The sequence below is a fragment of the Durio zibethinus genome, chromosome 20, assembly GCF_047325235.1.
Source record: "Durio zibethinus cultivar Kanyao isolate XHJ-2024 chromosome 20, ASM4732523v1, whole genome shotgun sequence".
Taxonomy (NCBI): Eukaryota; Viridiplantae; Streptophyta; class Magnoliopsida; order Malvales; family Malvaceae; genus Durio; species Durio zibethinus.
In genome coordinates this window covers 3,504,652-3,529,176 of record NC_143181.1, presented here as the reverse complement: position 1 = coordinate 3,529,176, position 24,525 = coordinate 3,504,652, and the positions used below count along the sequence as shown (strand labels likewise).

At 35.3% G+C, this 24,525-nt stretch overlaps 2 protein-coding genes across 16 annotated transcripts; one reads left to right on the top strand and one right to left on the bottom strand.

Annotated features, from left to right (window-relative positions):
• The first annotated feature begins 176 nt into the window (after nt 1–176).
• On the top strand, nt 177–20,317 carry LOC111315495 (uncharacterized). 12 transcript variants are annotated; one of them, XR_016330664.1, is made up of 27 exons: nt 184–721; nt 976–1,135; nt 1,514–1,606; nt 2,663–2,762; nt 2,953–3,124; nt 8,447–8,621; nt 8,993–9,121; nt 9,250–9,852; nt 9,980–10,588; nt 11,706–11,771; nt 12,570–12,683; nt 12,762–13,007; nt 13,284–13,331; nt 13,449–13,595; nt 14,049–14,192; nt 14,287–14,349; nt 16,284–16,394; nt 16,502–16,585; nt 16,684–16,731; nt 16,954–17,028; nt 17,818–17,913; nt 18,184–18,264; nt 18,344–18,415; nt 18,858–18,902; nt 19,035–19,118; nt 19,237–19,414; nt 19,668–20,317. XR_016330664.1 is itself a non-coding variant. In XM_089749262.1 (27 exons), exons 3-27 carry the CDS (start codon nt 1,524–1,526, stop codon nt 19,777–19,779), a joined length of 3,588 nt encoding a protein of 1,195 aa, XP_089605388.1. In that variant the 5' UTR covers nt 189–721; nt 976–1,135; nt 1,514–1,523; the 3' UTR covers nt 19,780–20,317. The 12 variants fall into 12 exon arrangements, 11 of the variants coding, with proteins under 11 accessions (XP_022772995.2, XP_022772985.2, XP_022772987.2 ...); XM_089749262.1 differs by having other exon boundaries at nt 189–721; nt 1,514–1,583; nt 19,237–19,340; XM_022917248.2 differs by having other exon boundaries at nt 189–721; nt 19,237–19,340.
• A 436-nt stretch (nt 20,318–20,753) lies between these two features.
• Nucleotides 20,754–23,609, bottom strand: LOC111315497 (putative beta-1,4-xylosyltransferase IRX9H). Of its 4 annotated transcripts, none has more exons than XM_089749264.1 (4): nt 22,681–23,609; nt 21,680–21,944; nt 21,354–21,569; nt 20,754–21,283 (listed from the first exon to the last, which is right to left on the bottom strand). In XM_089749264.1, exons 1-3 carry the CDS (start codon nt 23,442–23,444, stop codon nt 21,399–21,401), a joined length of 1,200 nt encoding a protein of 399 aa, XP_089605390.1. In that variant the 5' UTR covers nt 23,445–23,609; the 3' UTR covers nt 20,754–21,283; nt 21,354–21,398. The 4 variants fall into 4 exon arrangements, with proteins under 4 accessions (XP_089605390.1, XP_089605391.1, XP_089605389.1 ...); XM_089749265.1 differs by having other exon boundaries at nt 21,680–21,929; XM_089749263.1 differs by having other exon boundaries at nt 20,754–21,569.
• Between the last annotated feature and the right edge of the window lie 916 nt (nt 23,610–24,525).

Genomic DNA, 24,525 nt, shown 5'->3' with positions numbered 1-24,525 from the left:
AATTTAAAATTGAGATAAAAAATAATTAATTAATTTTATCTAAAGATAATTAAAAAAAAAAAGAGTGTAAAAAATATGGATGCATTTGGAAGCGTACGGAGCAAGAAAAAAAAAAGGGGCATAATTTGCCACAGATGCATGTTAGCGACTCGTTTGGCAAACGAAGTACATAAATAAACAAAACGTTCAACTTATAAACCCACTTTCGATTTTCAAAAGCGCATTCCGAATCTTCGACCCTATCTCCTTGTAACGAGATTTCAACCTCTCTCACACGAGACACCCATTTACAAAAGAATAAAAAAATTTTTTTTTTCAAAATTTGGAAAAATTTGTTCCTCGGTATCTCTCTGCGCCTCGTTAAAATTTTTCATATGCTCCTCCCTCGACTCCAAACCCCTTACCCCTCAAAACCCCGACGCTTTTCCCCTTTACAACGACTCCCACCCAAGATCGATCGAAATTCTCCAGGGGAAGCCGAAGCCGAAGCCGAAGTCGAAGTCGAAGTCGAAGCTATGGCCGTTGCTGATTCTAGAGACCAAGCTCTCTCTCTCCTCACCGCCGCGAATAACCACGCCGATTTGGCGGTGAAGCTTTCGTCTCTTAAACAGGCCAAGGATATTCTTTCCTCTCTCGATTCTTCCTCCGCTGCCGACCTCTTCCCTTGCCTAGCTGACCTCCAGCGTTCGCCTTACAGCCTCGTTAGGAAATTTCTCGTCGAGTGAGTTTCAAACCCTAATTCTGCTCTTTCTTTCTTTCTTTTCGTATTCTTTCTTTACAATTTCTTTAAATCCTGCCGCTGAATGCTTGACTGCTTCGTTTTTTAGTTTTGATAAAAAAACTAAATTTATAATTTTACTGATCTAATTGCTTAGGAAGGATTGCGATGCTTTGTCTTCTGATTATATGTTGCTAGGTTCCTAAAGTTGTAGCTGGGATTTTGTTCCTTTTTTTTTTTTTGTCAATGGTTGAAAGGATAATTGAAGATATTGCATTAAAAGCGATGGAGCATTCTACTATGATAGTACCTGTGTTTGTAGCGTTTTTGAGGGATGTTGACTCCGATGTTGTGAGGCAATCTGTTGTTAGTGGCACACATTTCTTCTGCAGTGTTTTGGAAGAAACGGCATTACAGGTTACTTTCTACCTTTTAAGTAAACATGTAGTCCTAACGCAGTCAGATTTTTTTTTAATGATATTTCCGTGCTATATTATTTTATGCTTCCATGCATAATTGGAGTGTCATGCTTTGGGATTTTGAACATATGTGTTTTGAACTATTAAAGATTGCTGCTTGTTTTATGTTGCTACTTTCTGATTATTTTGAGTGCATTATAATATGTTTAATCACTTAGTGACAGTGTCTTTTCATTCGTAAATTAAATAACTCCAAAAAATGATGATATGATTCCTTTATCTCCCTTCTTATATTTTCTTATTTGATTAATCTCTCAAACTATCTGGTTTTTTTACCTCTACCTAAAATTTTTCAATTTTTTCTGGGAAATTATAGTTTCAACAGCATGGTAAAGTTGACCAGTGGCTCGAAGAACTATGGATGTGGATTGTTAGGTTCAAGGAAGGTGTGTTTTCCATTGCATTGGAGGTATATATGACATATTTACTTTGGCTTTCCAAATTCTAAGCAAGTGTGGGCTAATTTTCAATTGTTGACGTGTTGTAATATATTGACCAAGTTAGATACTGTTTGATAAATTGAAATATTAGATGTTGAATTTTTAGCACTGAATTAATTCTATGAAAACTGGTTGGTTTTTTCACTTTTTGTAGAAATTTTTTATATCAAATATATTTTTATTGAGTTTCTTGAAAAAAAGAGACGTATTTTAATAGAGATTTCACATCTAACAAGAGTTACAAAAAATGGCATAAAAGAAAATTTAATTAAAATATAAGTTTTAACTAATTAACAAGTTTGGCAGGTTTCATGTAGAATTTTTGATTAAGTGGTGCCCAAAATGGGTGACCAAACACAGTTGAAATCTTAAATCATTGTAAGCTAAAAATTTCAACTGGTTGAAAAATTTTAATGATTTATAAACACCACCTTTATTCTGATGGCCTTCATTCATTTTATAATATTGGATATGTCTGTTCTTTTTCTTTCCTTATGCTTTTCCCTTGGGGAAAACGGGTGGGTGGGTGGACTTGCTAAAAGGAGTGGCTTTTGAGTAGGTTGACCTTCTTACGGTTAACAGTAAGAAATGGTTACTGGATATTAGGCTTCTTTTATGTCCATGTTTACAATATAGAGAAACTGTACATTAGAAAGTTATTTTATTTCTATGAGAAGTGTGATTAAAATGACAAGCCATAAGTTTTTGGGTATTTCTTTCTTAATACTTATCAGGTGAGAATTAGACAAATAATTAAATGCTTTATCTTGAGGTGGTGACGGATTCAAGAGAAAGGTTTTGTATCTGTTTGAGGTGGTGTGGCTTTAAATCTTAGGTTGATTGTGGTTTTTGTTTGATGGTTATACACGTCCATTTCTTTTCCCTCACTTTTGTAACTCTTCTGTAAATTTATTTAGTTCTGTCTATTGAGGATTATTTAGAATTATTTAATTTTAGTTCTTTCTATTGATATTTTCAACTTGCTAATCATGTGCAATCAATGTTTCTTTGATTTAAATTTGTAGCCTGGTTCAGTTGGGACAAAGTTGCTGGCGCTGAAATTTTTGGAGACATATGTCTTACTTTTAACATTTGACAACGTTGATTCTGAAAAATTTGTTGAAGGTACTGCATTCCAATTGTTAAGGGCTCCAAACTTCTCTAGGACGTGATTTGGTTTAAGGTCCATACACTGTGTTTGACTTTTTGGGTCATTTGTAGGACTTCCATTTTTTATGCCATTCTTAGAACTTCCATATTGATATATTCTAGCTGCTGGTTCCCTGGAAACTTATTTCTTTTAATGTTTCTCTAGCTACCAGAGGGAGTAGATGGACTTTTAATGTATCGTGGTTGAGTGGTGGTTATCCTATTTTGGATCCCGTTGCACTAACATCAGATGCAAACAGGACTCTTTTTGTTTTACTGGACATTTTGCAATCAGCCGGTAGTCTCCCTGGCTCTGTAACAATCACTGTTATCAATTGGTGAGTATTCTGTCACCGGTACATATTTTTTATTGTTCTACAGTTTATGAGCCTTTCTCTTCTGAATTTATGGTTTTCTTTGTTCTCTTTCTGGTTGCATCGTTATTGTGAATAGTTTTTGATAAAATCTGGAAATGTGAAGTTAAAATTGTCAGGGGGGTCATAAAGCTTTATGTTTTTGCTTACTTTTTTTTTTTTGTTTATTTAGCTTCATAGATAGGACATATAATGGTTGAATGGAGTTAAAAAAAAAAAAAACTGTTTTGTTTGTTTTGGAGTTGATAAGCATTGGCATCAAATCTCATTTGGTCAAGAATGCTGTCCATATTGCCTTTGCTTTTCCCATTAATGTTAGAGCTGGGAGCTTTATTTGCATCTTCATTGTGCTCTCCGTTTTATTTATCTTGAGTCCAAGAAGATATTATACCCTGTCATATCTGAAGAGCACTTACTTTCAAGCTAGATGATGACAGTGTTTTGTAATGCTGCTTTTCCATATGCAAACTTATTGATTGCATTTACTGTCCATATCTGATCAATTAATATTAAATTTTATAATATGGGGACTGCGTTGCATTTAGCATTGCCCTCTGTTTTACTATCTTTAAAAGTTTTGGAGGGATTGCTGAAGCTTGGAAACAGGTTGTAGTACAAGTTCAACTGCTTGTTTGTGATACCATTGCAGCATGCTATCCGGCTCTCTTTTGAGGAGTTAATGGCCTTGGATACTGCAGCATTGCTGGGTCAGATTTGGGAGTTACAGGGAGACAATGTTCTCATTTATGTGTACTATGGAGCACCATTGGCCAATGATAGGAATGGTCAAGCAATGCATATAATGGCCAGCCAACTTGTGCTGAGAAACTTGGTGATCAGGCAATGCAGTAAACTATTAGGGAGATCATATTATTATTTGGGTTTCTGCTGTATATTTGTACAGCTGAAAATGTGCAAGCTACTTTAAAATGTATTGGTTATTTTACAACAGTTGATGCACATTAAATACTTTAATAATCAAAATTCTTTTTTTAACTGGATTATTTTGCTAAATCTGCTATGTTTCCAGTTTTTGTTATACTTATTATTTTGATGCTGCATTCTATTCATGGAGCTTAGTTTGTTGGTTTTATGGTCAACAACAAGACTACATTCTCTGCAAGCTCTTCAGCTGTTCGGATATTGGCTTAAAAGCCTTTTTCTTGTAATTACTTCTCTTTTTAGGTAATTGATTGGCCCTTTGTTGACCTAGTTCTTTGAAATACATTGTAGTGCATGGGCACCGAAGTGGTTGGATGCAAAACTTGTTGCCATCCAAGAAAATCTTTCAGTGTAATCAATGACACTTCCTGTCATGTCTCAACCCAGTTTCTAACTGCATAAAGGCAAGCATTTTGATTACATGTAAGGGTTTTGCTTAGGGCAAGTGGTTCTAGGTTGTTATCCATGGAATGGTATATTTTAAGCATTTCAAACCAATATTAATATATAACTCAATTTTATTTATTTTTTCTTTTTTTGTTTTCAAAAGTACATTTTTCTATGGCTTGGCATTGTACGGGTATTTTTTTTTTTTTTCAAAAGAGAGACTGCATCATAATCAATTTTGTACCATTGTCATCAAAACTGCCTAGTTTCCTCTGAGTTTTAATCTTAGCAACGTTTTCTATCTTTATATCACTTTAAACTCCAACCTTTATGATATAGGTGAAAAATGTATTATGTTTATTGACAACTTACCAATAGAAAATGTTTTCTTTTGGCCAGAAACAAAGAGAATTAGAAGAGATTTCAGAATTTGAAAGACAAACTTTAATCTTGTTTATCACAAGCTTGTTTAGAAAATTGTTCGAAATTTTTGTTTGATGAGATGGTGTGTTCTTCTGGCTTGCTGTCGGTCCATTGCTACGAATACACAGTTCATTTGTTTTGCATGTAAATAATCATTTGGCAAGAATGTAGTGCAGTTAAGTTTGCAGGTTGCACCATCTTTTGTATGTTGAGCAGGTTTGCATACATGGTTGGTGGTTATGCAAGAAGACATTCACTGTTTTGTTTACTTAAAGAATAGCATCTGCATTGAAGTTGAGATCCTAATAGTTTACATCATGGGATACCTAGCAGCTAGGAAAGATGGGTGATATTGTGTTATAAATTGAATATCTGGAGGACTTAACTGTCCAGAATGATCAAGAATAAAGAGGCTTTGAAATGGTCAAAGAAACATGTTTTTGCTTTTAAAGCCTTTATTGAATTTAGTATGGTTGTTTATAAGTAGAAAATACTAAACTTTACTTCAAATGTAGAAAATATTATATGCCAAAAAGATAAAATTCCTTGAACTCTGTCAAAATTGTTGTACTGTAATTTATTGACAATATTGAGATGTTGCTTCCCTGTGTGATATGTACTTAGGTTCTATGATATACTTAGGCATGAACTTGAAAATTATTTAAGGCATCTTATATCAGTTTCAACATGGAAATAATTTTAGACTTTTTATGGTGGTTGGAACCATGAGGAACTTTGAATGATACTTTTGAAAGAGGTTAAAAAGATTCTTATTTATGTGATGTTGCATCTGTTGGTTGGTCTTTATGTGTGCTGAAGCCTTCTGTGTATTGATTGGATATATATAGAATGTTGGTAGACAAGCCTATTGGCTATAAGGGCATGGTTTTTACCAAGTTACGGTTATTTCTTCAGGGTTTCAATGAAATCAAAGAGTAAAACATAAAGTTTTCTGATTCTTAGTGATACTTTTTTATGTGATTCCCTTGAAGCAGTAGATGCAATGGCTGCGCATGACTAAATACCTGCTTTAGCTACATTGCTGGTTAAGTTTCTCTAGTTATCAGTGAAGTTGGAGGCTAATGTGCCATTAAAAAATTGAGTTATTTGCTTCCATTGTTGCTATTAGAATGTATTGTTTTCCTTTTTTTTCTCCCCAAGATTTTTATTGGGTTGTAATTACTGTCATCTGTTGAGTTACTTTTACAGTAATAATGACCTTTTTATTTTCCCTAATATCTTATGTGTATATGTTTCAATAATACTGACCTGAACTAGTTTCCTTGACTTTTATTTTAATCGATGTCTCTATTTATTAACTTGAGAGTGTTTTATGTAACTTAAAATAACCATGGAGTCATAGTGTTCAAGGTCTGAAGTTGCTTGAGTCACTGATGTTTAAATGGTGTTCCATTTAAGTATTTCTTTGGGAAAGTGATTTAACTAGTTGGCAACAAAGTGACTACTTTATGCATCATCAAAAGCATGAGTTAAAAGAGTGGGGAATATGTTTTTAGATGTGACTTGACCTATTCAAAAATTTAACAGTGCTCTTGAAATGCAAGCCTTGTTGAATATGGTGAACTAATCTCAATAGCATGTTATTAGGAGTCAATCATTTGGTAAGGAGGAGAGATTCATATTGTATTAGTTTTACTTCTGCTGAGGGCTTGAGTTGTTTAAGGATTTGCTCTATTGTTTCTCTCATTTTTTAACTGCTTGAAATACATGCTCCCATCATTTAGGATCATGTTTGCTTTAATTGCCTGTAAAGCATATGGAACCTTCCCTTTCTTTTCCTCATTTTTGTTTTGGGATCATATTCTGTTGGCTCACCTTGTGTGGACATTCTCTTTCTGTTTGTTAACAAATATAATGGAGTAAAAAAAGCACAAGGAAGAAGGCCTCTCTTTCTCTCTCCTCTTACCAGTTGTGTATATGATGTTCCATTTGAGCATTAGCAAGGCAGATTTTATTCATAAAGTTGTATCTTAGCCTGCCTAGTCCGAGTATGTTGAATTTGAATTATTGGTTTGCATTTCTGGTTGAGAAACTAGAAATATATAAAGAGAAAAAACTAAAATGGCTTTTTTAAAATCCATTGTTCTTCGAATTTATTATTAAAAAGGGTGTCTTGTGTGGAAGCATTTAGGGTGATGGTGACCAAACTGATGGTGGAGGTTGCGATGATAACAATGATTGTGACAATTGACTGTTAAGATGTTGGGAGGCCAATAGTGTTTGGTTGCTCTTGTTCTTTGCTGGTGGCACTGATGGGGATGGGTTTTGCACCCCAATGCATGTTATTTATCATGTGGTCTGTATAATGAATGTGTCTCAGGTCCTGCAATAGTTTTAAGAAACCTAGAATTTTGGATTTTGAATTGACTAAATTTTTAAGAGATATGGGCGTATCTATGAGTCATGAGATATGGTCAAGTTCTAATATTGAGTTCTTTTATGTTTAAAATTAAAAATAGCTGAAAAGAGAAGTTTATTTATGGTAATAACATATCATGGTTGTTGAATTAAGTATTATATTTTTGCTAAGCATGCTCTGTTGGTAACCACACCAGAGTGAAGTATTTGCTGTCACTGGCTGTTGTATCTATGGTTTATTTCTTTCTTTATTTCTGGTTATCCTACTGAAGAGTTAAGAATTTGTTGCTAAATGTTGGTTTATTGATGACAGTTCAATCACGATTCTAAAGAAATGTTTGCTCTACTGATGTAACGTGGATGAATGTGGGAACTAGCTTGATCTATAGAGAACTTTATTGGAAAGTAAAGTTAACAGTCAGTAGAAAGCTTGGTTTTGCCGCAGTGTTTACTAGAGCAAATTATAAAATGTTGGAGACAAGGAGCATTGACATGAATAGTTGATTTGGGGAAAGGTTATTTATCTTTTAGGTGAAAGATAGTGATTAAACCAGATATTTATGTCAATAATGGATGGTTAACCAATGGTTTTTTTTCTTCTTTGTTGTGAAGGTCTCCAAATATTTATTGTAGTCCCTTTTAAGTTATCTTGTTTTGGAGTTACAATGTGTTGCTTTAGTTTTCTAGTGTTCTTATGGTGTGCAATTGTTTTTCTGGTTTCCTTCAGGCTTGGTTACATCTGATTACATTCTTCTTAAAAGCTCTATCACTGATAGAGAAAAGAGGGGTGGTGTGAGGGGGGTTTGTTAGCTAAATAATGGTTATATCAAAGTGGGGCTTCGAGGAGGAGTGAATCAGAAATGATTTTCCTCACAATTGTTCTGTTGTGCTACCCCTATAGTTGAGATTGGTATAAAAAGCTAACCTTAATATGGATTTGTGATTGATTGTGACAACTAACAAGATGTCTCACTCTAGACGTTGAGATTGGTATAATTCTGACTTTTTATTTTGTCTTGGAATAGCTATAGATCTCAGCTATTAATTTTTCATTCTTGTATTTGTTCGGTTGTGAGGAATTTGAATTCTTTTTCCACTGCTAGAGCTACTATTATTATTGTTTTGCTATAACCAATCCCCTTTTTTGTTTGACAGTCTTGCTGCCATAGCAAGGAAGAGACCCCTCCACTATGGCACTGTTCTTTCTGCACTTCTCGATTTTAATCCAAACTTTGAGACGGTGAGGGGATGTCATACCGCAAGTATTCAGTATTCCTTGAGAACTGCATTTATGGGATTCCTGAGATGTACTTATCCAGCTATTATAGAGGTAATTTTTTATAATTTTTGGAGAATTCAGATACCAATTACAGGAGCAAATGATGTTTTGTAGTAACTAATTTGTTATTTATATAATACAGATTAGTAAGAGTTTGGCATCCAAATATCAGTGTTTTCTATTACTTTGGATTTTATAATTATTTTATTATCCTCCCTCTAGACGATGATTGCTTTCTTGGTGGAGTTATTATTCAAAGGTTAAAAAGTCAATGGAAATGTGTATTACAAAGGTTTACAAAGGTTTTGTTGACAACTCCTGGCTTGTATGAAACTTAGGCCTATAAGGCCAGTAATTATGAACTTTAGAGGCTGTTCAGTGTTCTTCTACCTGACAATTTAGGTGTTGTTTTTGATGATCAGTCGAGAGACAGATTGCTTAGAGCTCTACGAGCAATGAATGCTGGGGATGCTGCTGATCATGTCATCAGACAGGTTGAAAAGATGATAAAAAATAGTGAGCGTGCTTCACGGGAAACTCAGTCAGGCAGGGTAATGATATTAAAAAAAAAAAAAAAAACTGTTTAGTACATAATAGTAGTAATAAGTTTCTCTCAGTGGTAAGAGTTATTTCTTGGTAGCTTTTACCAGTTTCTCATGGTAAACACTATGTTTGTCAGGATGATCAATCATCAAGCCAAGCATATGTTTTAGGGGATGTATCAAAGAAAAGATCTATGTCTCATGATAATGAAGAACTAACAAATAGTTTTGAAATGGCCTCCAAGCGTATTCACTCTGGTCCCAATTCCCATTCAATATCAGCCACTCAAATAAATGATTCTGGGCAGCATTTTGCTTCTGTTAATGGACAATCTCCTAATTTTCCACTTTCGGATGGTAATTTAACTCCTGTTGAGCAAATGATTGCAATGATTGGTGCTTTGCTTGCTGAAGGAGAAAGAGGTGCTGAATCTCTTGAAATTCTTATTTCAAAAATTCATCCTGATCTTCTGGCTGATATTGTCATCACAAATATGAGGCACTTGCCTAGAAGTCCTGCACCATTAACAAGGCTTGGGATATTGCCTATAACAGAACAAGCTGTTTATGTAAATAGTCCAGCTCAAGTTGTGCCACCTCCTGCACCAACAAATTCTTTGCACTCTCCTGTTCCCACAGCACAATTGCCCTTTACTTCAGCTGCTACAACCAGTTCATCAGTGTCTGTTACATCCACTGTCAATAATTTTGCTGCAGATTCCAAACGTGACCCAAGAAGGGTAACCACTTGTGTCTGTCATCATTTGTTGCTTCGTAAATAGTTTATCCTTTCCTAGATTTAGGTTTTTTTTTTTTTTTTCTTTTAATTCCATTTAGTCAAATGGAAGTTAATGCTAACCCTTTCAGGATCTCCGTCGCCTAGATCCACGACGACCTGCTGTATCTGTTGGAATGCCATCACCTGTTCCGGAGGACACTGGCACTGCAATGGCTGAGTTTGATGGTTCTATTTCTAATAAGCTTCTTTCTGTGACAGTTGTTGGAAATGCTGCTGTGCATTCAATGTCTAACACCAAAAGTGATGATAAAATAATAGAAGTTCTGTCAGTTTCTGCTGTTGAGCAACCAGCTCCTGAAGGGGATGTTCTGGGTGGTATGGAAGACATTGTTCCCAGTATAGATGTCAAGACTTCTTCCAATAGAGCACTTTCTCTTCTTCGTATGGATGATGAAGATTCAGCTGAAATGAAGGCAGATGCTGAATTGAAATATGAGACTGATGCATCTTCTTTTCCAGAGTTTGATCAGAATTTCCCTGCTACTTTAAACATATCTTCTTTGGATGAGATTGGGCAGGATTTACCTGTGCTACCACTATATGTTGAGCTAACTGAAGAGCAGAAAAGAAGTGTGAGAAAATCAGCAGTTCAACAGATCGCTGAATCATACCTGCATCTTCATTGGTCAGACTGTAACCAAATGCGCATGGCGTTAATTGCACGGCTGGTTGGTCAGGTGACAGGCTATATATATAGATATATATATTTATATATATTCTGATTTGTTTCTCTTCTCTGAATGTTTGCTGCTGCTGCTGCTGCTGCTCTCTCTCTCTCTCTCTCTCTTCTGACTTACCATTGTGCTGTTTTTAGTCTTGAACTTTGTTACCATGCAAACTGCAGATTGAATCAAGAGTTTAATGCTTTGTTAACATCAATATACAGTTTACATGCTGCATAATGTTTGGGTGGCTGATTATCATAATAGATCTAGATTTTTAAATGAAGGCATAAAGTTTGTTCTGAGCATCACCTACTTGAGTTAGGTGCCTGAAGCCTCTCCCTTCATCATCTAAAATTACTTGAGAAGAGAGACAACCACCTCGTTTAGAGAAAGAGAGATTCAAATATTAAATAGATAGCATGCCTGAGGTTCTGTGGGAATAACAGTCTGCTTCAAAGGCCAATAGGCTGATGGCAGCCTTTATAGTGTAAAGCCTTTCCATTCTTTTTTAATGAACTGTGGTTGAAGTACTTTACAAATATGCTTTTCACTGTGTATTGACTACTATTAACGTAGGGCAGGTTTGGGGCAAATCCAACGTGTGTTATTTTTTTTCGAACAAACTACCAGTGTGTTTTCATGTGCATAGATTCAAGAAAATGAGTGATTCTTAGGCTTATGGTTGTGGATAACATAGGTTTGCTTTGATCAAGTTATGATGGGAAAAGACAGACAGATCCATGTCTCAGTGAGCTGAAATAAATTAGTTTAATGGATCAAAGGCCTTCTAAAAAGGTACACCTTTGTCCCCAAGTGAAAAGTGTTAGTTTCCTTTCAGGGATATCCTGAAGTAATGTCCTCTTCCTTTTCTGAATGTGCCAAAATCCCTCTGTTTTTTCCCCCCATATCCCAAACCCTAGACTTGATTAATCGCCAACATTCTCCTACCTTGTACAAGTGTGCACTTGAAAACTTCCTAAATTGCAAAACTATGAATAATATCTAGAATTATGTTGGATAATTTCACAAATTTCAGATCCTTGTACTAATAGCATTCAATGCTATGTTTTATTAAGTTCCTATGCCAAGTGACGTATACAAAATTACGTGTGCTTATGTTTCCTTTCAGATTGATGCTGATGATATTGTTGTCATGTTGGGAAAACAAATTGTTGTGGATTACCGACAACAAAAGGTATTCAAGTTGTCATTTGTTACTTCTTTTCTGCTTTGAATTTTTGCATTTCTCTTCCTTCTGTTTTGTTCTGTCATTTTGAAGTTTTTTAGTTGGTGGTGTAATAACTTGAAGTCTCTCTCTCTCTCTCTCTCTTAATTTTTTCATTTTTCTTCCTTTTGTTTTGTTCTGCCATTTTGAAGTTTTTAGTTGGTGGTATAATAACTCTCTCTCTCTCTCTCTCTCTCTCTGTGACACACACACACACACAAAGGCATACCATATTTCAGCTATGTGGTTCTGTTTATCACATGATTCACATTTTTTTCAATCAATCAATTTAGTTTTATGCTTATTTACCACACAGCATTTTCTTTGGCAGATAGTTTACTTTGCATTAATTTTACAATGTTCTCATCCTACTAAGCTATTCTGGTCTGATGGCTGTTTCTTGTTGATTGTTTGATTGTCTGTGCAGTACAGTACGGTTGAGTTCATTACTTCCACTTGATTGTATTTTTCTTGTTTATTTGTTGGTCGAGAAGGAAAGTGTGAAACCAATTTTCTTGTTTATTCAATTTGTTTGCTTGATGGATCTCAGTGCCTACTATAGTGGATGTCATCCATATTTAGTACCAAATTTCATGGATTGTTGTTTTGACATTCAAATATGGTGGTCCTAGGCTGTTTGTCTTGGTCCGATGAGCCTATGGGTTCAATCAATCCTGAAATTGTATTACATTTGTGTTTTTTTTTTTGCATATCGATTCCTCCTTTTCAAACTTTTGTAACATTATGTTATATTGTGATGTTTGTCAGGGTCACGAGATTGTATTGCAAGTTCTCTACCACCTATATTCTCTCACAGTTTCAAATTCAGTTGATAACTCTTCATATTCTGCTGTTCTTTATGAAAATTTTCTCCTGGCAGTGGTAAGCTCTTATTTAAGTGAACCAATCTTGTAATAATTTTTTCTGAGTTATGGATTTATCTAATTTAATTTTCTGCAGGCCAAATCTTTGGTGGACACTTTTCCGGCCTCAGATAAGTCATTTAGTAGACTTCTTGGCGAAGTTCCATTTCTGCCTGACTCTGCCTTGAAACTATTAGATGATCTCTGCTATACTGATGTGTTTGATGTTACTGGGAGAGAGATTCGTGATGCTGAGCGTGTAACGCAAGGCCTTGGTGTGGTGTGGAGTTTAATTTTGGGACGTCCAAATAATCGGCAAGCCTGCTTAGGTATAGCATTGAAGGTAAGTTGGCCAAGACAATAGTTTAGTGATAAATTGTTCATGGGTTACATGCCTTAATCTACATTTGTTGAATGCTTGTCTTAAAATTCTTCCATTATTGCTGATGTTTACCCTTGGGAGGGTCCACACTTGCATGAGAAATATCATTCAGATTTTCTAGGCTATAGTTTTCCACATGGAGGGGAGAAGCATCATAGAATGCATTTAGTCCCACTTTAGTTGTGTTTTGGTGCATGATTTATTTTTTTTCATTTTGTTACTCTTCCCTGATTGCAGTGTGCTGTTCACTCTCAAGATGACATTCGAGGCAAAGCTATACGGCTGGTAAGAGAACTCACTCCTTTATGACATCTTTTGTGTCTTCTACCAAGCCTTTCAAGATTTTGGCTTTCTGTTGCAAGGATGAGTCCTTTCTCTGTTTCCTAAATTTATATTGCACAGGTAGCAAACAAACTTTATCAGCTGAGCTACGTATCTGGGGAAATTGAGCAATTTGCAACAAATATGTTGCTGTCTGCTGTGGATCACCATGTTGCAGGTGCAGAGTTTTTGCAGTCTGGGTCCATTGATGAAAGAGGCGAAAGGGAGGTTAGGGATATGTTCTAAAAGCCCCTTCTTGTTGCTTTTCCAAGTACTTCAAACTTCAATATTTAGCTGGTGGCTAATATGGATTTCATGACCATTATGGAGTATTTGTGAGAGAAAGTTGGATTAATATATTAGGTTCTGTTGGTTTTTGGTGCATAAGTTGTTAGCTATTTTTGTTGTTTATTTTCAAGGTCTATATTTTGCATTTGCTTAAAAGCTGTATGGACTGTGTTGTGCTTTTGCTGTCAAGTTCTATTTTGTGAGTTCTCTTCCATGCCTTGCCCTAAGAACCTTAGCCATTTTTCAGCAGATATCACCTTTTGTCAGTCTAGTATAATGAGCTGCACAACCTAACATTTCTGCATGTCCTGGTTCAAACAAATGTAGACTTTTGGCCAGACTTAAATTTGTTTCAATTTTTTATCTTAATTTTTCTTGCTGAAAATTCTTCAGGTTGGAAGCGGGGACACATCTACTAGTGGTTCAGCTTCTGGAATTGACTCTATGAATACAAAATCAACAAGTAATAGTCCTCCAGTAGTGTCATTTTCTGAAACTCAAAGACTCATTTCTCTGTTTTTTGCTTTATGCACAAAGGTTTGCTTCTGTTGACAGTTTCTTTCTCTCTTTTTTTTTTTTTTTTGTGTGTTTGTGGTGTATATCTGTGTAATGTTAATGGATTTTTTTTCAGAAGCCTAGTCTTCTTCAGCTCTCATTTGATATTTATGGGCGAGCACCAAAAACCGTAAAGCAGGTATGTCTTGTCTGTTTCCATGTTCATCATATAACTATTAGGAACAGATTAGATAGGCTGCTTGTCCATGTAATCTTTTTTCCGGTTTATGGGGAGTTTGATTTAGCTTCACCGAAAATATTGCATGATTTGTAACTTTTTATCTGCTCCTGTGATAGTAATAGAGTAACAGCGTTTGTTTACTGGAAATCACATAAGATGTAGGGTGATTTGGTTTTAATAATTTACCTAGCCTCTGAAAGCCTACAGCCACTCTTGTCGGGCATTCAAAACGTTAGGTCTTTTCTATGCTGACAGCAATTAGGTTGATTTGAAAGTTTGAATTTGGTTTTCAAGCATGTGTGATACAAATATAAAATTAACATTTCTAGGTAAGCTCAACTTCTAAAGCCAATAGGTGGTTTGATCTCATTTGAAGTAAACCATGAATTTTTGTTGTTCTGTTGTCTAATAAGTGTTTAGATTAGGTTGGCTCTTTGGTTGTTATAAAAGGGTTCTTTGTTAGGGAGAGGAAGCATTGCAAACAAGCAAAACAGGATGTATTGGGAGTCAGCAGAGAAGAAGATTGAAGCAGACCCTGAAGTATCGATTGTGGTGGCAGGTGGTGTAGACAAGGTGTAGGAACTAGAGAGATAGTGGAGCAAGGCTGAATAAGGCAGAAGATAAGGTCAAGAAAGGAACTGTGAGAGAGAGAGAGAGAGAGAGAGAGAGGTAGAAAGAGAGAGAGAGAGGGTTTGTCAATCTGCTGAGAGTCCCCTAAATGAATTGTGGGAGCTCAAATATATAGGTTGCAAAAATAGCATTTACATAACATGAATATTTAATAGGCATAATGATAAAAATTGTCAGTTACTAAGTATTGATGCTTTGTCTGGTGGGTGTTTAGATTATTGGGGATAGTGAATAGTGAAGTTAGGAGTTCACTATCTATTCTAAAAGGAAGGGAAAAACACTCATATATTATCTACCAAGCCAAACTATAAACATCCTAATAGTGAAATTAACCCAAGAACCATGTCATGTTTTGGGGTTATATCCAGTTCTTCTTTTACCGAAGTAACATTGGTGGAGCGACTTTTAGAGAACTACCCTTAAGTGAGGGAACTTTCAATGAGGGAACTTTCAGTGAAGGAGCTATTTAGTGAACTGGAGGTGCTTTCAGTGAAGGAGCTATTTAGTGAACTGGAGGTGCTTTCAGTGAAGGAGCTATTTAGTGAACCAGAGGTGCTTTCAGTGAAGCAGTTTTTCAATGAAGGTGCTTTCAGTGAAGGATCTATTTAGTGAACTGAAGGTCCTTTCGGTGAAGGAGCTTTTAGTGAATCAAACTTAAAATGAATCAAATTTAAGTGAAGCAACCTCGTTACTTGTTCTGGATTGCCTTCACTAGTGTATGCGGTAGTGTAATTTCCTACAAGGCAACTTTACTGATATGTAAAGAGATGATAGGTTGGTAGCCAAAATCAAGTATCTAAAGTTGTAAATTAAAAATGAGTTTTATTTAGGTCAAGCTATTATGTAGTTCAATCTTTTTGTTTGTGGCCCTTGGCTGGTGTCAATTTTACCTTCTTGTTGAATATAAGTCCAGCTGAGCGAAATTATGGGGTGCAATATGGAATTTTCTTTTCTTTCAATACATAACTGCAAAAAATTATGAGAATCAGCGACTGCTTTGTATGAGAAATGCGAACCATAAATACTTGCCAATCCATATGTGTAGTTATATAAGAAAACTTGAGTGATTCTACCAGATGCTGTCTAGAATGGCCACTTGCTCATTTAAAGCTTCATGGATATAGGATCCTTTCTTGACGGAGAAACTTAGTTCTGCTTGAATAATTGATCTTTCATTTCCACTAATTTTGTTACTGTATTTAATCACAAATGTAACTGTTAGTGGTACCTTCATTTGTACTCTTTATTTGTTGTTGATGCAGGCTTTTCACCGCCATATCCCTATTGTAATAAGAGCCTTAGGTCAGTCGTACTCTCAGTTGCTCCAAATAATATCTGACCCGCCACAAGGAAGTGAAAATCTTCTGACACTGGTTGGCTCTATCTCCATTACCATTTGGAAAATCTATTTCAGCATTGGAACTCTATTTCTTCTGATTATTCTTGAATGACACTGATAGTGGTTTTGTTTTCTGGCAAGGTGCTGCAAATACTGACACAAGAGACAACACCTTCTCCTGATTTAGTAGCTACGGTGAAGCATTTATATGAAACTAAGCTGAAGGTTTCTTTCCCAATATTCAGAGCTCCTATGGTTTCTGCCTTTTACAGTCTTTCCTATGGTTATATTTCTGCCATATGATTATGACTGTTTATTTGCAGGATGCTACCATCCTTATTCCAATGTTATCTTCACTTTCCAAGGATGAGGTTTCTTCTAAAATTTCCTCTTTTTCTTTCTGTGTGTAATAACTTAGCATGACTGTGTATGTTCATTGCATTTCAAAAACAAATAAAAGATGAATTATTAGTGGTGTTGATCTAATTTCATATTGCTGCACTTCCATGAAATGACTCCTACTCTCAGCTAAATAACTTAACATTGAAAAAGTGGCATTAATCAAGTTGGCTATAATCATTAACTGTTCTCAGGTGTTACCTATTTTCCCTCGGCTTGTTGACCTTCCATTGGAAAAGTTCCAGCTTGCACTTGCTCGCATATTACAGGTACATGTGAATGCTTTATTTTTTCAATTTTTGTAATTTCTCTTTTGCATTGAGTATGATAACATTTTCCCTTACTAATCATTTTCCATTCTTAGACACAAATTGTTAGGACATTTCAGGTCGTGCATTTGTGTACTCTTTTAAGTGACTTCATATTACTACGTCATTTTATCATTTTGAAGGAAGAAACAAACATTTTTAGAATCAACAAATCTTGAAGATAGTGATTTTAGCATCTTGAATTTAAGTTATTCATTTGTCAAGATATGTTTATAGGATCTTAATAATTTTTTGGGTTGATAAAACATCATCTGAAAATAATAATTGCTTGTGCATCTTCATTGATGAAGCTGGACCTTTAAGTGCAACTCTAATGCTGGTTTTAGTTTTGTTCTCCTTGGGAGAGTGAACTTTACTTTCAAAACATTGGCCCCTTGTGGTTGCACTTTTGCTACAGGGTTTTTGTATTTGCCTTTTCCTTTCTCAAATTTTACTACGAGTAAACAAATGATAATACTGAAACATGATAGATGTCTATTAAAGAGAACCTATCCATACAAGTTGGTTTTTAAGTTCAAAATTTTCAGCAATATTTTTTGCGTCTGCATCCAGACATTACTATTTGCTTTCTTTTTCTATCAGAAGCAAAAGGGCTAGTAAAAGCAGCCATCAAGTTGAGTCTTAATTTATGATTCTTTTAAGTCTTTGGTTAGAGTTAAAATGTTGATTCGTAGAAAGATACTGTAATCCAAGGGTTTTTTTTTTTTCTTTGGCTCTTGGTTCTTACAGGGTTCAGCACACACTGGTCCTGCCTTGACCCCAACTGAAGTGTTGGTTGCCATACATGACATCATTCCTGAAAAAGGTGGCCCCCCACTCAAAAAGGTTTGTTGTTTATATCACGGGATCTGATGGTTTTGCTAATCAAAGACACTTGCTCCCTTCTGTTTGGCCGGCTCTATTAATGATAATGTGTGCCCCATGTGTGCACAAACAGATTAATTTAATACTTAACCAAATAGAATGAAATAGAACATTGGACAACTACACTCTGCAAAGCATTGTTTATTTTGAGGGATTCATAGATGGTTGTAATTTCTTCTATGCTGTTACCCCGTTGACATTTCTATATGACTCTTTTAAAAAAATTTCCAGATAATGGATGCTTGCTCGGCTTGTTTTGAGCAGCACACAGTTTTCACACAGCAGGTCTTAGCAAAGGCCTTGAATCAGATGGTATGTATATGCACTCTGCTATCTGGGGTTGATACCATTATTTTATATTTGTAGTAATGTTTTCCTTAATATAATTCAGGTTGATCAGATCCCTCTTCCTTTACTTTTCATGAGAACAGTTATTCAGGCAATTGATGCGTTTCCTACCCTGGTAAGTCTTAACATTATTCAGTTCATTCACATTTTGGTTCTAAATCATATCCGCTTCCTTGTAAAAACTTGTCTGGCAGTTTCAATTTGTTTTTGGATGTTTGTGCAAGTTTGACCTTCTTGACCTGATAAAAAACAGCGTTGTTGTATCTGCTTATCAAATCATTTGTGACAGAGTTTTGGCTGAGCCTCTTTGAGATTCATAACTCCAAAACCAATCACGACTGCATGATCAAGTTATTTGTGTTGGTTTTGTTAGCATTTCTTTTCATTATTTATTCCTATGTGTGAAGATTTAAGGGTGTGTTGAATAGAATATTTTTACACCAAGATCCATTGCCAATGCATGTTTTGATATGGCTATGTGCCATATGAATGAAATCACAGAATAATACAAAGATTGAACCAATGATTTTTTGAGCCTTATTGTCTGTTATATCCAGGTTGATTTTGTCATGGAAATGCTATCCAAACTTGTGAGTAAACAGGTCAGTGACTAAATCTATCATTTGCCTCGGTAAGCTTTAGAAACAAGAACTGTACAACCATGCTGGTAAACTTTAGTTTATTAATTGGCTTGCCACGGGGGCAACTGATATTTGTCTGTTTGTTGAGTGTAGGTCTGGAGAATGCCAAAGTTGTGGGTTGGGTTTTTGAAGTGTGTGGCTCAGACACAACCACATTCTTTTCCTGTATTATTACAGGTAACGCAGGATCTGCTACATATGAACTCCCCTTTTCCTTAGTGCATATGGAGAACCTGTGGCTCTTTGGTTATTATGTTTAGGTTTACACTTTTCTTTTCCTGTTTGGTGATTGCAGTTGCCTCCTCCACAACTTGAAAGCACGCTGAATAAATATGGTAGTCTCAGAAGTTCCCTAGCTACTTATGCAAGCCAACCAACTATAAAAGCTTCACTGCCTAGGTAGAGTCCTCTAGATTCTTATCAGGAACCTTCCCTGTGCCAAAAACTCGAAGAAGGAAGAAAAGAAAATTCTGGTTTCTACTATTTTTTCTTCTTTTTGGTTCAACTAATGTTTCATAGATCTTTCAGGATACTTATCTTGTTTACTACTGCTATTACTGTTAACAAGGATTGTGAACAAATGATTGGGTCAAATTTTTAAAAAAAAAAAAAAAGCCTCAAGAAATTTGCATATAAATGAAGCTTTTAAAAGTTCATATAGGTTATCATTTGCCCTTGTATGCTGGCTCTCTGTAGTGATTTCGAATTGCTTATACATTTTGGCAGATCAACACTTGCTGTACTTGGTCTTGCAAATGAATCGCATATGCAGCAATCACATATGTCAACCTTGCATCCTTCAGACACTTCCTCAGTTCAGGGAGCAACTCTGACGTGATAACTCAAAGCTGCTCATATTTTTGAAATGGACCAGCTGCACCTCAAGCAGTTATGTGGATCTGATCACCAAGTCAGTTCATATGCAAGTGTTTGATTCACCGATGGAGGAATGTAAGAATGGGCCTCTCATATCACCATTGCTGAATCCGGGATTGGAACTCCGATAGCTAGTCGCTCATGAAACAGCATGTCTAGCAAGGGTGTCACCATTCAAGAGGATCTGTCCCTTCCCTTCAGCTGCTTCGAAGACTGTACCATAGTTCCCTTTATATTATTCCTTTTAAAAAAAAAAAAAATTTTCGAGAATACCTTCAATTTTCTAGCATATGTAATTAACTTGTATTGTATAGGGGTTGATAGCCCTCCGAAGAGCGTAAGGTTATCAGTGGTTCCCTTGTTTTGGCGTAGGGATCCTGTATTCTCAATAACAATTGAGTTTTAGTCGGAGGGACAGTTCGATTTTAAAGGAAAAATGAATTTCAAATATATCAATTGGGTCAAGCTAATAAATATAGGGAATGAGGTGTTAATATTTCTTTTGTTTCCCATCACATCACCCGTCTTCACCAAATGAGAGGGCTCTCGATGGAATATTCCTGTTTTTTGATTCATCACTGCATAATATTTCGAGGAAACAACTCGATTTATGTTCTTTACAATCATCTGTTCTACAAGCCATCTGAACTCATAAATATTAGAAATTTAGGGGAACATGTGCGAATTGATTTCCAGCTAACAAGCTTATATCCTTTGCAATGACAAGCATTGCCATTCTCCCAAAAAGAAAGTGATATATCCAAGTCTGCACCGCGCGTAATGGAAATAATAAATAGCTTTCTTTCTCCAATAAAGTAAACAAATGTCAACATAAAAGACCTGTCCAACCATCCCAATTATGAACGATACCTCCAAGTTGCGGGAATAACAACAAATGAACATGAACGAGGTAAAAGGAAAATGCTTTCGGACAAGTAACAAATGGCTCTTGTTTTCGATACAACAATGCATGTAGTACAGGGTATAGACTATGGATCCACAACAAATCTCCCATGAAACACCACCTATTTTGTGGAGTAGGGAAGAGCGGGGAATGTAAAAGTGCTCCTCAAAAATAACAAATTAAATCCCCTCAAGCAACGGAACTCTACAAGATTTGTTCTGTAAGAATATTCACGCTACAAAATTCTAGAAACAAAAAATCACAAATCTTCTGTTTCTTTGTCACTGCCAGATGAATATCAAAAGGCACTACCATATGTCGATGATTGCAGTAAATCTGCTCAGAAAAGTTGAACTAATGCGCCACCAGCACAAAATATGGGCACCACCAATCAGAAACTCTTCAGCATAACATTATTAGATACCCATCCTAAAATAAAATACAACAATACTTCCAAAGAAACAGCTCGAGAGATAACTGATCTCCACTCAATTTCATTAGTTCCGTCTCTGCCATCTATTCATGTCTGCTTCTGTATTCCCTTGTTTTCAGGCAGGCCAATCTGTCCGGTAACTGAAGTCAAACTTACAAAAATGGAGAATTTAAATTAAATGCAGAATTAGATCTCATACCCATTTATACACTCAGCATAAAAAAATAGTAGAGATGAGCTTCCATCACTTAATAGGCAAGATAACCTCCAGGTTCTTCTGAAGTAGCCAGCCTTTGGGATAAACAAGATTGCCAGCATCTAAATGGAGATGCCAGTTCATAATCCTCGAACAACCAGGTGGTATACCTTCCATTTGACTTTCATCTTCCACCACTTGCTCTATAAATGTAGTTTCCTGCATAAACGAAACAGTGAGCAAAGCCAAGAACTGGGCTGTGACATTTCTAGAGATATTACACAATAGCTTCACCATGAAAGCATAAAATGCAACAGTATGATTCATACTTGGAAACCCTCCTTCACAGTGTCTAACTGTCGAATTGGGTTTGAGAAGGGGCATCCCCATCTCCTTCGGTCCCACAAGATAGTGCTGTTGAAAGCAAATCCTGACATATCAACATGAAACCTCCGAAGTCTTTTACTTTTCTCATTTGTGTGCCATCCAATTACTTGACTTGCATTGCACACTGGACCTTCCAGAATTGCCTTGTTTTTGCTTTGTGCAAGCATGGCAACAGGCCAAGCTCCAAAACGGCTACAACAGAAGAAGCTATATATTATGAATTACTTTATATTAGCAAGATTAGGAGAAGACAAAAATTACTTTGAAGTTACCCCATCGAAGAGCTCTCTGCATTCTCTAACCTACTGATGAACAATACAAACCCCGAATTCAATTTATAGCAATCTAAAATTGACAATTCATATCATTCTAAGCTAAGAAAATCCAAGCAAACAGTTATGGGCCTCTTCATTAACCTTTTGAAATGGGAAAACTTTTAATCAGCAGCTAACACTTTTAACTTTTAAGTTAATTCCTCATTCAACATCTCATGACAAAACTGATAAAATGGCATTTCATAAGCAAACAATACTGCAATAAACAGAAGATGGAGGAAATGCTTAAAACATAGGACGACCCAGGCTATTTGACTCGGATGTCATACGCAAAATAAAACTAGATCTAGTAATTCAGAATAATAAAGAGTTAAAAGGCTGATTTGATTCACAAACAAAAAGTACTAATGCATTAGGTGATGGCAATCATTTTCAGATAGTGAATCACCACCTACAAAACCAAAATCACTTCCATTTTCAATAAATGCATCCATCTCTAACTAAATGCCCATCAAAACAAAACGCTAATAAAAGCAATTCAACAATTATTAACTTCGCAACACATACGTTACAAAAACTCACTTTTACCCAAATTTGTAATCCCCATTAACTCTCTTAAAAACAACATTCTACCCAAAATAAATAAATAAATTTAAATTTAAATTTACCTTATGGTTCTCAACCTTTCAAACAACTCGAGCGTGTAGACATTGTCGTCGTCGGCGAAAAACACGATCCCGTCGAGCTTATGCCGTTCGATATGTTCCAAAGCGGCGTTTCTTTGATGAACACCTCGGTCCTTCACGTTACTAGATTTGAGCGTGCACACCACGTGCCGATACATAACCCCGGTTTTCCTCAAAATCTCGGCCGTCTCAAAAGATGCCGCTTTCTCCTCCACAACTATCCAAACCAACGGCGACTTCACTAACCTTAAAACTTGCCCTAACCTGTTCAAGAAATACGCTTGTAACCCCCGATTATATGTCGGCGTAACGACTATTAACTGCTTTAACGGCTCGATTAAATCGGTAAATTCCTTTTGTTCTTGAAATCTCGAATTAACGCCCAACGAAACAGAATTAACAATCTGGTCGTCGAATTCGAGGTTGACATGCGAAGGTTTGAGTTCGGGGAAAGCGAAATCCTTGGCTTGGATATCGGTATCGATGCGTCCAAACGGAGTAATTCCCAAGACAAACCCTATCAGGAAAAAGAAGAGACACCTGCAAAAAGATCGCCGCCATCCTTTGCGGTACACTAAATTTACAGCGGTGAATAAAAACGGTAAATGCGGATACGACGAAGACGAGGAGGAATTTTTACTGCTTCCGTTGGGTAAAAACTTGTTAGACGGAGAGGAGAATCCGGCGCCGTTCTGGTACGAACGGTCGTGATATGCCGGCGAGAGAGTTCGACGGATCGAAGCCATCTGATTAGTTGACAAAAAATTAAAAAAAAAAAAGAATAATTACATAATCGGATCTTTAAGAAAGGGGAAGCGCTGAGATCTAGTGAAGAAAAGGGCAGAGATGAAAAAAAAATTATTTCTTTTTAGCGCGCAGGCGTAGGGGCTCTCCGTCTTCCTCTTCTGCGTGGCTTCAACTTTTGTTTTTTTTTATTATTTATTTATTAAGTTGCAAGTTACGCAGAGAACACGTGGTGAGTTTTTTTTTTTTTTGGCTAAAATTATAAAAAGTCCCCTGAAATTTTCTAATTTATTTAGATAACTTTTTATATTTTTATTATATTCAAGTAAATTTTTAATTTTTTAATTTATATTTAAATAACTGTTAATTTTTTAATTTACATATAAATAAACCTTTAAATTATATCCAAATAAAAATTAATCTTTAATTTACATGTAAATAAATTTTTAATATAAATAATTTTTTATTTGAAATAAGTATTTAAATGGATACATATTAAAATATAAAGATTTATTTAAATATAATAAAAATATAAAATTTTATTAAAAATAAAATAATTCAAAATTTTTTAATATTTTGTTTTTTTAAATAATTTTAATGTTGAAATTTGACGAAAGAAATTAATAAGTAAGAAAATAAAACGAATTATCATAAGAAACTCAACCTTTAAATTTTTATTTGATTAACTTCACTCATAATACTTATAAGTTGGTTTTTATATAAGCCAATCAAATCTTAAGAAATTATGATAAATATAAATAATTATTATCTCTTAAAAATAATTGTAAAAAATAAATAACTAAATATTCTAAAATAATCCAAAATTATAAATAAAATAATAAAATAAATCCTAAAATAAAATACTAAGATAATCGTAATTACACGTAACATTCTACCTCTTTAAAAACACCTTTATCCTTAAAAATTAAAACACTTTTTTTTTTCTAGATCCTTTTAGTTTGCTTTCATTGCTGATGAATTTTGCTTAAATAAATTGAAAATGGAATAAATGGATTATTGGATTGAACCATTCCAACATAATTATAGCTATTTAATAAATGTTAATCTTCTAAAAATTTGATT